At 36.1% G+C, this 14,826-nt stretch overlaps 1 protein-coding gene across 2 annotated transcripts in view; it reads left to right on the top strand.

The window, feature by feature from the left end:
- The window catches only part of LOC149528710 (DNA replication licensing factor MCM6-like), a 43,257-nt gene extending 28,814 nt beyond the window's left edge, over positions 1 to 14,443 (top strand). Inside the window, exons 10-18 of one of the 2 annotated variants that reach the window (XM_089809617.1) lie at positions 11,734 to 11,808; positions 11,917 to 12,057; positions 12,165 to 12,368; positions 12,482 to 12,643; positions 12,731 to 12,786; positions 12,881 to 12,999; positions 13,110 to 13,235; positions 13,453 to 13,583; positions 13,681 to 14,443. In XM_089809617.1, coding sequence (XP_089665743.1) covers positions 11,734 to 11,808; positions 11,917 to 12,057; positions 12,165 to 12,368; positions 12,482 to 12,643; positions 12,731 to 12,786; positions 12,881 to 12,999; positions 13,110 to 13,235; positions 13,453 to 13,583; positions 13,681 to 13,824 — 1,158 coding nt within the window. In that variant the 3' untranslated portion in view covers positions 13,825 to 14,443. Of the gene's footprint in view, positions 1 to 11,733; positions 11,809 to 11,916; positions 12,058 to 12,164; positions 12,369 to 12,481; positions 12,644 to 12,730; positions 12,787 to 12,880; positions 13,000 to 13,103; positions 13,236 to 13,452; positions 13,584 to 13,680 lie in introns of both variants that reach the window. The other variant, XM_089809615.1, reaches the window with a different exon arrangement.
- Positions 14,444 to 14,826: the final 383 nt, after the last annotated feature.

Below are 14,826 nucleotides of genomic sequence, written 5' to 3'. Positions count from 1 at the left end.
CATTTCATTACAAAATCTCTTGACTTCAATTCCACATCCTTGACCAGTTTGGCTCAGATTGCACTCATTTCCTTGATTGACATGACTCCCTAACAAGCCAAAGTTGCTCAAACTCATATGTTAGACTCGGAGAAGTGAAAATTGCCACTAAACTAAGATTACCTTGGACAATGCCCCATTGCCAAGTGAGAAAAAGGGGTTTCCATTTGCAATAGGGCAATGGTGTGAAAACCTCACAATAGGCTGCAATTGATAAAATTTACACCTAGTATTGCAGTGATATTGAGAAATCCTAAAACAATATTTTACTACCTTAGAAATGGCTTCAAATAGTTTGAAGGCTTTTTGTGAAACAATGTGTAGTTTGAAACTTACATTTTAATATGGTTATTTAAATATCTTGGATATGAGATAATAATTTTACGTGTGTTCATAACTTCATAATTGTGTTTGTAGATTTAATAGTATTTTGAGCTGGTGAGGCTTAGGACTCGAAGGATAATCCACCTTTCGTACGAGGATGAAGTTTTGAATCAAGGCTAGAGAGAGATATGCTATTGTTACTGGGTTACACACCATGGATTCATGTTTCAATGTTTCTTAGGCATATGAGATGTTATAGAGAAGACTAGGGTAAGTCTATCACATAGTTTAGGCACATTCAATTATCTTGCATTTTAAAAGAAATATAGAGTTATACCATTGCTCATGGCAAGACTTTGATTCTCAGGTTACAGTCAATCAATTTGACTTATTCTAAGTAATTGCGGGAAGAGTCATCTTAATCTTAGAAAGAATAAAAGGCCAATACTCCCATCCTAATGAGCATGAGGGGTTCATCTTATTTTATCTACCTAGAGAAAGGGTTTACTCTACCATGGTAAGTGCTAAGGACTTAGTGTGGGTTGGCACTATCCATAAAATAACTTTTATAGGGGTTTTCTATCTTGTAATTTTAACTGAACAGTGTTGTGGGATGATTGGCTTTAATCGACTAAAATAATGACACAAAAGCTTAGTTGCTTTGATCAATTCGGGATTTTTTTTTCCCAATTATGATTTATGGAGGATTCGTGTGTGTGTGTGTGTATACATATACATATACATATACATATATGCATTATATATACTAAAAGATAAAATAAATATACATAATTCTAAAACTAAATCGTTTCATAGTATGAATCTATGAATTTAGTATACTTGATAATTGATCTATTTTCACGAATATAAAGAAAATCAACACACTCACATTGAATAACTGAAAGTGAAAGTTTGTAACATTCAAAATATAGCTCCTTAAAGTTTGTAACATGATTCACTCAAAAGAGTCAAGAGTGGAGACTAAATTTTTTGATTTCAATCATCAAATGGATTTTCAAGAAAATTCACATCAAAGGGCATTGATGAGCTGCAAGTGCCATATCTGCATCACTAGAGGAACCCAAACCAGCTCCACTAGTAGTAGAGGGGATTGTGAACTCATAATCCTCCTCCTCATCATCCACATCAACCAAAGTGGATCTAGCAAGATCCCGGATGGTCATATCTAACTTAGGAGTCTAGGGTGCTACATCCAAAAGCTTTTTGGGACCCTTCTTGTACGTAAGATCCTTCTGTGACAACAAGCACAAATTGTTGTGAATGAACACAAGGTCTTCTGCTTTTTTTGCAGCCAACTGGTTGCATTTGACCAAGTGGATAAAGGAGTGAGTACTCCAAGTCTGCTCAGCTGCAAAAGAGCTGGCAACCTAGAGAGAAATTAAAAGAATATCAATACAACAATCAAGATAAATTCAAGGAATTGAGAGTCTTTATTTTTAAGCTTCAGAAATTAACTTTAGGTGTTAAATTTACAAACTTACTTGGGATAGGATCTTTATGGCAAGAGGTTGGAGGTATGTGAAGTCTTGCCCATGAAGGTACCACCATTTAATGGCATCCATCCTGCTTTGGTCCTGTTACTGAATTATTACTTATGTGAAAATTCAGTTTCATACAAAGCAAAAGATTTCACAAAAGTGCATGCTGAATGTACATGTAGCTCTCACACAAAGGGCTGTAAGAATAGCCTCTATTACTCTACTGCTTAGATGTTACCTATTCTATACAAATGTAATGAACATGGAAGAAAGAAAAGAATAGGTATGTAAAGGTCATTGGTAACCAGTCATTGCCTGTGGTAAATGACTGGTTGTGTGTCTTCTTGTTTGCTTCTTCTTATCAGCTTCCCTGTGCCATGCCTCCAAAGCTTAAGTTGTTCCCTGCTGCAGAAAGAGAAATGAGCTAGATCAAAAGATCTAAGCAATGCCAGTACCTCCTCTTATACATACATATCCTATCCTAGTGCCATCTTGTACATTTTCATAGAAAAGGAAGGATATATCAGCAAGAGATCATAAATCACATGCATATATCAGAAGTGTAAAGAGTGTGCACCTAAAATCAATTGAATGTAAGCATAAAAGGGACATCCAACCTTTATGAAACCTTTTTTTTATACTTCCTTCCTGATTATGAACAGCAAGTATAGTTCATAATGATAAAGCATTAAAGGGACATTTCTATCAGTTTTGAAACCTTTTGCTTTAATATATGTAAGCAAGTGTAAGAACAGAAAAAGTATGTCAGAAATTGCATTTTGTGCTCAAGAATGTGGTAATAAAGGATAAACATCAAGAGGAGTAGGGGCTTTACGTTTCAGCCTGGAAAAGCACAAGTTCAAAATGCAGAGCAAACAAGCAATTTGTGTGATACGAGGAGAAGAAAAGATACAGTAGAGGAATATATTCATAAACATGAATGCAAAACAACAAAGGTAACAATATCTCAGTAATAACAAGTAAAGATTGAAAGTATTTTTAATAGCAGAGCAACAAACAAAATATTTCCAAGGAGGCAATGAATATGTAAGATTCAAGGGGTGGATGCAAATAATGTGATAGAGGTAAAAAAAATCAGTTATTCAACATTCCAGATTCAAATCAAGTTCATATATGTGACAATTTTCAGCATGTGTTATGAATCATGATCAATAATGTATGATAGCATCTTGCAACTCAAAACATGTAACACAACAATCAGATGATAAAGAGTTTTGAAGCATCATGTATTATATGTAGCGGCCATGAAAATGACAAGCATGTTTTAAATGAGTTGATTGGTGCATGAGTTATGCATGAAATTCAATAGTAAAAAGGGTTGATGCCTGAGTAAGGCAGGTGTTCTACTGTTATGAAGATTCTAAAAAAGAAGGGGGGGGGGGCGGTGGAGTTAGTAAATGCTCACAGCATCACGAAGTAGTAGTGATATAAAAATGCTCAAAGATCTAAGAAATTCATGGATAAAAACAATATGATGGCAACAGGGGTTGAATATTGCAAATATTTGCTGTTATGAATAGCAAGTCGTTCTAGTCACCTGTAGCATGTAAAGTAAAGAGTACGTGCAAACTCTAGTAATAAAGTATGATAACGAATTGTGTCTACTTGTATTTTGAAAAAGGAGCAAGGGTTTTAAGAGAAACAAGATGCTTTACCAATTCACATTTGATCACTATCTTGAGGCCATGGATTAGTTTGGGAGTAGAAGAAGTCTACAGGAAAGTAGCTATTTGATCTTGGTATAACAACCCATGAAATATTATTTACTAGAAATAGTATTTTCAAAGAGGAGAAAACGAAAAAAATGTGCCTGCAAAATAACCAAAAAGGTAAAAGGCTTTGTTGGTGAGAGCAACAAATAAACATGTTGATTATCACAGCCCAAGAGAAAAATTCCAACACCCAAAAGATCGGGTTCTATCAAATGCATGAGAAAGAAGAAAATGGAGAATTGTGTTTCTACCAAATACCCTACTTAGTTAGAAAGTCACATCTTAGCAAAAGAAGATCTAAATAGAGGATGACAAGAAAGCAGAAATTCCAAAAAAGGGTGAACGATGGCTATGAGCATGGCATGAAGAAATGCTCAAAACTAGAATCATGAATCATAGTTGGCTAACTCCACAGTAAAGTTGATACAATAGCAATAGAAGGGGTCATAAAACCCTAGATCTCTACTACAAATGGTAGATGCAGAAATAGTCTCCAGAAGCAGTTCGAATACAACAAGTAACCAAAAATGTTCAATCATTTTCTAGATGTTGACTCACTTGTGCATCCAATAGGGCAAAATGATTTTTGTTCAACTACAAGAATGTCATCAATCATAGAAATGAAGTTAACAGTGATATAAAGAAATGGCAAAGAAGATCAACAAGTGCGTTCAAAGATTTGAAGAGAATCATCATAGGATGATCAAATACCTTCAAAGATGGTGAAAAATTTACTATTCTCTCCAGTGAAAATCGTAGAAAGCATCCAATAACACCAATGGCGGCATCAAGTTTCAGCTTCAGGTTCCAAAAATGGCAAGGAAAATGAGTAATAGAGGGAGAAGTATCTACAAATAATGACCCAAATACCAGGGAAATATACAAAAAAAATCATGAAGCTACATGCATTGACTGCTGATGTTCAAAATCCAAAACCCTGCAATGCTTCTTGCCTCAGTTTCTAGAGCATTCGATATACAAAATAAATGATTAGGGTTGAAAGAACGCCAAATATATGTCCCTCAATCAAAATGTAATATGTTTGGAGTCCGTAGGTTTTGATGGAATTTAATTTCCATATTTTTCATGTATGTTGATGGTTAATGTATGTCGTGGGGAAAAATAGGAGATGTTAAAACTTCACATTTGCATTAAGTCCACATTGTAAAACACAATACTAAATGATGTATTATAAATTATTTAATATTGTTGTTATTTCAAAATGCAAATAAAAGAAGGAAATTTAACTATATTCTTGTGACTAATGATTCAAATATGACATGTGTCATAATGCTTGGTTTTAGGAGTTATGGAGATATTATGTGAAAAAACTTAGTGTTATGAATCAATTGGAGTCATGAGAAGTAATTCTAGGAGTTAGTTTCGGGTCTAATATGACTTTCTCTGGGTAGTTTAAAGGTCTTTATGGCCTGTTGGAGCATTTTATGGGCAGTTTGACATGTGTCATAGGGTTCTTTATGACTTAGTGGAGTTTATGAGGCAGCAAGTCATCATTTTTGGTGGTTTTGACTCCTATTTTGGAGGCTCTTTTCATGGATTCGACCCTAAGGCAGTTTGTATTTAGTCTTTTGACTATCTCTTAGAGAGGTAGTTATGATTATGCAGAAAAGGATTTTTGTGACATTTTATGTCCTTAGTGTATTTTTTGATAACTTTCTGTAACTCAATTTTGGATTTTGAATACATATTGATTGGATCTTTTGTGGGAAATCCTTCTAGAAGCTAACATTCTTTCTTTTTGTTCCTTTGTGTGAATTTTTGATTGATAAAGTAGGAAGTGAATCTTAGGATTCCTTGTTATTTTGTCTCATCTCTCACCTAGTTGCAGGGTGTACTTGGTTTACAGGTTATAGCTCCTGTCTTCTACTTTGAGATAGTTATGTGAATGTCTTTCTTTTCCTTAACTCTCATTATTAGGAGCTTACTTTGAAACATTTATGCAAACCTGTATAAGGTTGAAGTGTTTTGTCTACAAGGAGGATCTTATCAGTTATTATATCTTGTATGTTCAATATTCACAAACTTTGGTGTATCACCTATTAGTGGGAAATCCTTCTAGAAGCTAACCTTCTTTCTTTTTGTTCCTTTGTGTGAATTTTTGATTGATAAAGTAGGAAGTGAATCTTAGGATTCCTTGTTATTTTGTCTCATCTCTCACCTAGTTGTAGGGTGTACTTGGTTTACAGGTTATAGCTTGTGTCTTCTACTTTGAGATAGTTATGTGAATGTCTTTCTTTTCCTTAACTCTCATTATTAGGAGCTTACTGTGAAACATTTATGCAAACTTGTATAAGGTTGAAGTGTTTTGTCTACAAGGAGGATCTTATCAGTTATTATCTCTTCTATGTTCAATATTCACAAACTTTGGTGTATCACCTATTAGCTTAGTTTCAATTTTCTCTTTAAAAAGTTTTCTATCTGCATCTCTCTCCCCTTTTCCCATCAAGTCTAGTTTGTTTCAATATTCAAAGCTAAGGTGATTATCATAAGGAGCTGGCCCATAACTTTGAGATTCACTCAAATTTCAATAGGAAAACCCCACCACCTATGAGTGATTCAATGTTGACTGAAATTTCTAGTTCATTTCAGTGAGTTTAGTAAGGTGAAAATTTTAAGCCTCGATAGTTTTGGCATGCCCGGTGGGATGAGAGTCATAATTTCTTGTTGTTTTGATCTACTACAACAAGTATACAACATTGAAGAAGTTAAGATTCAACATATCAGGCGACTCTATTTGTGAAGGAAAGTAACCAATGCAAAAATTTATATGAAAAAGGTAGAAACCAAAAGCTCAAAGTCTTTTACGTATATGCAGTTGTCAACACCCAAGTGGAAAGGAAGAACTCTTGATCGAACTCCTCATGCAAAGAGAGTTCAGACAACTCCTCCAAGAGTATATGGCAAAAGGGAAAGATCATTGCATAGTGAACGCCCTGAAAGACATTCAACATCATCGACTATCAGAGAAGAGCCACCTATTTTTTTCCTAGGAATTTGAACTTCCCAAACAACAAGAGCAATTTCGCTAGAACAAGTGTGAGCTTTTCTACTACAAGTACTTTTTCAACATTTTCAAGTACTGTAGCAGAAAGCACAAGCTCGGTTTCGGCGAGAATATCAACACAGTCTCATAATATGGTTGTATTGAGAGATTTCGCTTTTGTACCTTTTGATCAAGGGAGCCCTTTGAATCTTCAACAATATAATGACATGCCATTAGCTTCCTTGAAAGGACTGTAGGAGTTTATTGGAGAAGGACAATTCATAGCTTTTGAGCATATAAGAGATGTAGCAGCTTTATGTAATGTTCACCATGTGACTATCAGAGAAGAGCCACCTATTTCTGCTCCTAGGAATTTCAACTTCCCAAACAACAAGAGCAATTTTACTAGAACAAGTGTGAGCTATTCTACTACTAGTACAAGTACTTTTTCAACATTTTCAAGTACTGTAGTAGAAAGCACAAGCTCGGTTTCAGCGAGCATATCAACACAGTCTCATAATATGGTTGTACCGAGAGATTTTGCTTTTGTACCTTTTGATCAAGGTAGCCCTTTGAATCTTCAACAACATAATGACATACCATTAGCTTCCTTGAAAGGACTGCAAGAATTTGTTGGAGAAGGACAAATCACACCTTTTGAGCATATAAGAGATATAGTAGCACCATGTAATGTGACTCGAGAATGTGGCTATAAGATTGTTAGCTACATCTTTCAAGAAGGCGTTAGAATGGATTAGAAGTCTTCTTGTGGCTTCTATATCAACTTGGGATGAATTGGGTGATTCATTTACAAAGTTTTTTGAAGAAAAGTCAGATCATTTGTCATTAGTAGAGCAGCTAATTACTATCAAGAGAGCTTCTCAAGAGAAAATGATGGATTTTAACATCCAATTTCAAAAGACTTGGAATAGGATGCTGCGGTAAGACCTTCTGTTGATTAGGCAGTTTTGTACTACTTGAAGAGTCTCAATAGTGATATATTAATAATGATATTATCGAGAGGTCAATCATTACCTCAGGCCTATAGTATAGCTATAAGGGCAGAAAATAGCCTTATTTAGGCAGGAAAAATAGCTCCTAGGCCTCCTATGCCATATTTTCTAGATATTTAGCCAAATATGCCATTGCATACACCTCCTCTTGTTGCAATACCTGTTGTTCCAGCTATAGATTTTGCTGGAAATCAAACAAATGCCATTACTGGACTTTTGAATGAGCTGTAAGAGATAAAAAACAGACAACAAAAAATATAAACCTTTTTGCAAACCTTGGGAAATGAGTTAACCAGCATAAAAAAACAGCAATACCAAGGTCTGAGGCTACCATTTCAGCAGTATACCCAGTAGTAGCAAGGAGCAAATCAGCCATATCAAAACCAAGGGTTTAATCAATAATACTAGTAGAATAGCTAGACGTACTAAGAAAATCATCAAGGACAATGGCAAAATGTTAATCAAAGGCCATTTCAGCCATATAATCTAGAGCCTTTGAATGCAACAAAGCTGGTGAAAGATATTGTTCCAGCTCAAAATAATCTTGCGACACATTATGAATGGTGTTATCCATGCAATCAGTCACAAGACATTACTAATCCTCATCTATTATCATTCTTCTCATATTTAAGGCCCTTGTTGTATTGAAATTCTTCCAAATGCCCCATTGGGGGCTAATGACCATCTGTTTCATTGCTTCCTTTATCTTCACAAGTCATCTCAAGACGATTGTGTGAGAGGCAAAGCGGGTTTTAACAACCTAAGAACATGTTAAACTCAAGTTAATGATAAAACATGTAAATGTAAACAACAACAAAAAATAATTATGGAATCCAATAATATATTATTAAATTTTAAATTTACAAATTTATCTTAAATAGTTCCAAGTCTGAGAAGCTCCTAAAAATTACTTGTGACATGTGGTGATTTGTCACAAACATTTGAATCTCGTTAGCCTCATATCTTTTTCACCCAATCTATTTGGGTGCCAATTGATGTCATCGCCAAATTGAGAGAGTGGACGATGCATGGTGTCCAAAAGATGTAATCATATCTAAACTCTACAATTATCCTTGTGGCCCTGCAAACTTTTGCATTGTCTGTGACCACTTGGACAACATTATTAGAACCCACTGAGTCTATGGCATCAATGAGAATGCGGGAAATAAATTTTGAATCTTTCACTTGCCGTTCACAACCAATTGCCTTCAAGAACATTGCCCCCTCTCTTAGGGCATACAGCGATAACATTGATCAATTGATGGTTTCTACAATCTTTTCACCCATCCGAAATAATAGACACTCAATTGAACCCAAGAATCTCTTATTGTTTGAAGTTCAGCCTTTACATTTTTCCTTTCATCATGTAATATGGTAGTGAACAACTTTTCATAACCAGGTGCTTTGTAACCCCATGGTACTTCATTTATTGCTTGCACCATCTCCCTAAAATAAGGTGGTCTCACTTTTTTGAACAAAACACCATTTGCAATTAAACAATGTGCCACTCTGTGATCAGCAATGTCTCTCAAAACATTTTGGAATGCCCTATCTAGTGGGCCTCTCTTGTGGGTGAGTGGAGACAAGTTTGCAGCTTCATCATTTATAGATGGCATAGGCAAAAAAGGATGTATTCTTGTGCTTGTTTGATTGGATGGTGGTGTTGGTGTATTTGTTCTTTTGGAAGCATCATGTTTTCCTTTTGCAATTGCTCTATCAACATATTCGTGCTCTTTTACTAACGCTGTTATTTGTGCAGTGGGTAATCCCTTTTTATCTCCCCCACTACCTTCACACATGTTAATTTCTTCACCTGTAGGGCCCAAAAAATGTAGTTTCATTAAGGAATAGGAGCTTCTATATTGTACATTGCAATTATTACATTTCCATATGTACGATCCACCCCCAAAACATTGTGTGATTCTTGTTGTGTGTCTCCATAAAGGAGATTCCTTATCAATTTTGAATTTTGGTGATCTAGCCCCACCCACTAAGCCTTGACAACTCATTGTTCTATTTTTGCAATCTAAAAAAGTGTTAGGATTAACCTCAGATAGAAATAACAGTTACATGCAAATATAATCAATACCAAAAAATAGTGGATTGCATAAAAGAGAACACAAGACACCAAGATTTAACGTGGTTCACCCAATCCCTGGGCTACGTCCACCAATAGCAAGTCCAATATTATTACTATCCAGTGATTACAACTTGATTACAATCCGTAATTCCTCACAACTCAATACCGCTGCAAGAACCAATTTTCGCATCACACATTATGAAAATCCCTAACCCTAAGCCTTTTTATACAAGCTTTTTGCCACTTACAAAATTAGGGCTAGAATAATAGAAAAAATAATAGCCAATGCCTTTTACAATATAAGGTCATTTTTGGCTTTGGGGGCATTGCCTCTCGACCCCACCTTGTATTATGACAAGGAGCACACCTAGGGCGCTGCCCCCAAACCCCCATAGAAATAATTTGGAGGAAAATCACGCCGAATAAATCTCCGAGTCTGGTTAGGCTCCACATCACAACAAAAAGAATGAAAGAAAACCATGCTTCAATGCTTGCACAAAAACTTGAAAATTTGATAAAGAACTAAAGAAAATGGTCGAAATGCATACCTTAAACACTTCTTGCAAGATATTTGCAGCTCCACAACCGATCTCCTTCGAATCCAAGCACTTTACTTCAAACTAGCAATAATGAGAGAGCAAAATAGAGAGCAAATGAACTTGCATAATAATAACAAGGGCATTTTTAGGGTTCAGAGAAAAAAATGAAGTTAGGCCCACCATGCTTATTTTTTGCATCTTCCTTCGCCGTGGATTTGTGTGAATCTGTGCAAGATCCTCATGCTGTGGTGTGGATCCTCACAGATCCAAGCAAGGATCTGGATCTGGATTGGACCTGAATCCAGATCTGGCCTCTGTTGCATGAATCCTGCAACTAAGCACAAAAGACATTTTGATTGCTGCTGAATTCCGTACCACTTTTCATTGGGTTGCAGAGTCATTCAACAAGACATCAGTAATGAGACTAAGTCTGAGGGTGTAGTGAGATGAGCTCACAGAGGGTAGGGTATGCTCACTTCATCTAAGAGAGTATTTCTCTAAGTTTGTGTCAGATGTGTGTTACATACTTTCTGTTTAACAGTCTAGATGGGATCAATAGTCATGATGGGATCTCCTATCAACCTTGGTAGTTGACTTGGGTACTTATTTTTGTTGTTGGGTGTTTTTTATTTTCACCCATATTTTCAATCACTTGTGTTTATAATGTGTAAAACTGTTTTTGATGTGCCTATTTATATCTAGATTCCAAACATGTGTAAGGGTAAAGTAAGAGAGATTCATTACTGTTTTGGAGAATGGCTAACCTATTGCATTGGTGAATCTTTTCACTGTGCTGGGTTCCTGATTGAAGGAGTTTTACTAGGTGAAAATGTTGTATACTGTCTTTGCTTCCATTGTTCCGTTTATTTTTTAAATTTTTGATATTTCTATTTTCAGATTGCATATGCTATACTCCTAATTTGTAGGTTTATTGAGTTTCTTTTCCTCTACATCTTGAAGATGGAAGGGAGAGATGTAGAGATGCAGTTCAGGGTTGTCAAATATTTATATTTGATTTTGGATGGTAGGGGACTGCTATTAAAATAATTTGAACAAATTAATGTTTGAATTTCTAAATAATAATAAATTAAAAATTACTTAATAAGGTCAAAGGAAGATGAAATTTAAGAAAACACCGAGATTGTTCTGAAGTTACATTAGTGATCCTCATCAATAATCCATCTGATAAGTGTAGGTTTGGCTTTTGAGCATCCCTTGTCAACCCACTGCTGAGTTAGTCTATGCAAGCTAGTTTTCAGAAAGTGCTCTTTATCTGCCACTATAACATTAACACTAAAATATAAAATGTTTACAGTTTTAAGCAGGAACGCGTAAGTTTTATTTCAACTTTTATTGTTGGTGTCAAATCATAACATGCTAATAAGTTTGATATGTTGTGGACTTTGCTTTCTTTAAATGCATGATATGGAGCATATGGTAGGCATTTGTTTATATATACATTGTGTTTTCACTAATAGTAAAGTTAATGGATATTTTATTAGGCTGGAGCTCTGATGCTGGCTGACAATGGAATTTGTTGCATAGACGAATTTGATAAAATGGATGTGAAAGATCAGGTAAATTTTAGCATTTGTTGTGGATCCATCTTGTGCTTTTGTTCTCAAGCAGACCTGAATTAGTTTGGCTTGCTACTGATCCACATATTTAATATTTTCAATTTAAAGGTTGCAATTCATGAAGCTATGGAACAACAGACAATAAGTATTACCAAAGCAGGCATTCAAGCAACATTAAATGCTCGCACCTCAATTTTAGCGGCTGCAAATCCTACTGGTGGACGTTATGACAAATCAAAGCCCCTAAAGGTAATGTGGAAAATCACATAAGGCACCTATATCATTATATTTCTTTAAACTCAAAACTGTAGCATGTTAAATGGATTGGGTTCTTATTGTGTTATTTGATATTGTAGTACAATGTAGCACTTCCTCCACCCATTCTATCCAGGTTTGACCTGATATATGTGATGATAGATGAGCCTGATGATCAAATAGATCATCATATTGCTGACCATATTGTTAGAGTTCACCAAAAGCACGAGGAGGCCTTGTCTCCATCTTTTACTACTGCACAAATTCAGCGCTACATTGCTTATGCAAAGACAGTAAAACCTACTGTATGTCTTTCTGCCCTAGTTTCCCCAGATTATCTCAACTTTTTTGATATATCCCTAGCAGTTCTTTGCATTCTGTTTTTGTACTTAAATTTCTGTTCTGGGGTTGGATATAGTTAGGTCCTGAAGCGAGAAAGGTCCTCGTGGATGCATATGTATCCTTAAGACGAGATGATGCTGCGCCTGGCAGTCGGGCTGCATACAGAATTACAGTAAGGCAATTGGAAGCATTGATAAGGTTATCTGAGGCCATTGCTCGAGTCCACCTAGAGTCTGAGGTATAACAAAATTTTGAAGTCCTGAAAGTAAGCATTTGGTATGGCTTTGGCTCTAATGGTCATTTGTTGATCTTGAAATGATAACAGGTGCGACCAGCCCATGTTCATATGGCAACAAGACTTATAAATACGTCCATAATCAGGTTGCTTTGAATTACAATAGGTTGTTTTTTTGTATTTTTAAACTTCAATGCAAGCCATTGTCAAGTTGTGAATTTTAACATGTCCCTGTTACAGTGTTGATTCAAACGAGATTGATCTGGCTGATTTTCAAGATGATGACAACAATAATGAGCAGCAGTCGGGTTCTGTAGCGCAGGAAGACCAACAAGAAACAAGAAATAATCAAGCTGCAGGTAAGTGGTTAGATTTCTGCAAATGTTATGCATCGGTTTATTTGATTTGAGATCAATGCTTGGTTTTGTTGAGTCTCTTACACCAAATTGTTTCCTCTGAGAAGGGGCAGCAACACCAGCAGCAGAAGGTGGTGACCAACCAAAGCAGAAAATGACAGTAACATATGAGCACTTCCAGAAGGTTACTCGTGCGCTCGTCATGCGACTAAGACAACATGAAGAATCTGTTAAAGATGGTATTGTGATTGCTTTTAATGTAGATAAACTGCAAACAGTCTTCTTTGTTATATTCAGAAGGAAATGCAACGAATTGTTTGTTAGTTTTCTATTCAGAGGTCATGATGGCATTTTCATGACTTCAGATTGCCTTTTTTTTCATGTTCTGTCTATAGTTCAATCTCATTCTGTGGATGCTGTTATTGGTTTCATTCATTCATTATTTGGTGCCTGCAGATGGTGGTTTGGCAGGTTTAAAACAAAAAGATTTAGTCAAATGGTACATTGAAGATCTGAATGCAGAGAGAGTTTTTGATACCATTAGTGCATTGTACGAAGAGGTGAAATGCGTGAAATCTATTATACAGGTACCAGTGATGTTTAATGCCAATGTGGATGTTTACTCCATACTTTCCATAGATCATGCCTAACATTAACTGGATTCCAATATTATATGGTCTGCAGCATCTGGTTAATAGAGAGGGGGTGCTCTTGGTTCTGGATGATGGACCAGAGGCTCCACCAACAACTGGGGCAGAAGCTTCTGCCCAGTCAAAGCGCAATGATGAGAGAATATTAGCAGTAAATCCAAACTATGTCTTGGAATAGATGCCTGCGCCCTATATCAAGTGCAGAATGATTTATCAGGTAAAGCAAATATTTAACCAAAGCTTCTTGCCTCGATGGAGTTTCAGTTTACAATGGAAGCAACGGTGAAAGCATGGAAACGGTTTTCTTCTGTTTCAAATTTTGATTTTAGATCAAACCTTCAGTGTGTACATTCTCTCTTATGGAAGGGATTGTGTAGCACAAGGTCTCTTGTTCGAACTCTTCCCCTTGTGGAGAAGTTTGAGCAAAACTGGTCTATACAATGTTTTATAGGCCTTCAGAGATTTTCATTCCTACGGCCAATTTGTACGTGGGTGACATCTATGTAGTATGGGAAGAAGCAGATTTAAAGCATCTACCCCCACAAATTTAAACAGGTTTGAATGAATGAATGAGTTTAAATAGCGTCCACAAGGCCATTCAGCCTATGGGACCAAATGCATGTTCGTTCTCATGTTATCCCACTTGCTATGCATTTGCCTCAGGATACTAGCTGCCTTATGAAGATTGGTGCCCGCAAAGAGTTGGTGCAATTGGCCCTTTCAAAGTATCCTTGTATTTAACTTGGATATCTTGGTATGCAATGCATTCATATATAAAGTGCCATTCTGTTTCCACATATCCTTTATTGCAAAAGATGCATGTTCTTTCTTCCCGCGCCTCCTTGGGTACTGTCCATCTGCCTGTCTCACATCGTAAATGATGGGATCCCATTCTCAACTGTGCAATCAGCAGCCTACTTTTATCTTTCATATCTGTCTATAGGTAGTCTTTTATTTCATGGCACCATGTGGGGTTGAACTCTTTCACATAGTTTTGATGCTAGTTGAAATGTATCTATTTTATTAAGTTCTAATTCTAATTTGTATTTTAAATAAAACCCCTTCCCCAAAAGCGTCTTTTCCCCCTATATATATAGTTCATTTTTGTTGCTCAGAAGACCTACAATAATATAGGATGAGAATGTTTTCCCTGACCGTACGTATGCATATTGGGAGTTGG

Source organism: Cupressus sempervirens, chromosome 11, assembly GCF_028749045.1.
Source record: "Cupressus sempervirens isolate cs-2001-9-10 chromosome 11, ASM2874904v1, whole genome shotgun sequence".
In the NCBI taxonomy this organism is placed as follows: Eukaryota; Viridiplantae; Streptophyta; class Pinopsida; order Cupressales; family Cupressaceae; genus Cupressus; species Cupressus sempervirens.
The sequence above is the reverse complement of the archived record's forward strand: the minus strand, read 5'-3'. Positions and strand labels throughout refer to the sequence as shown.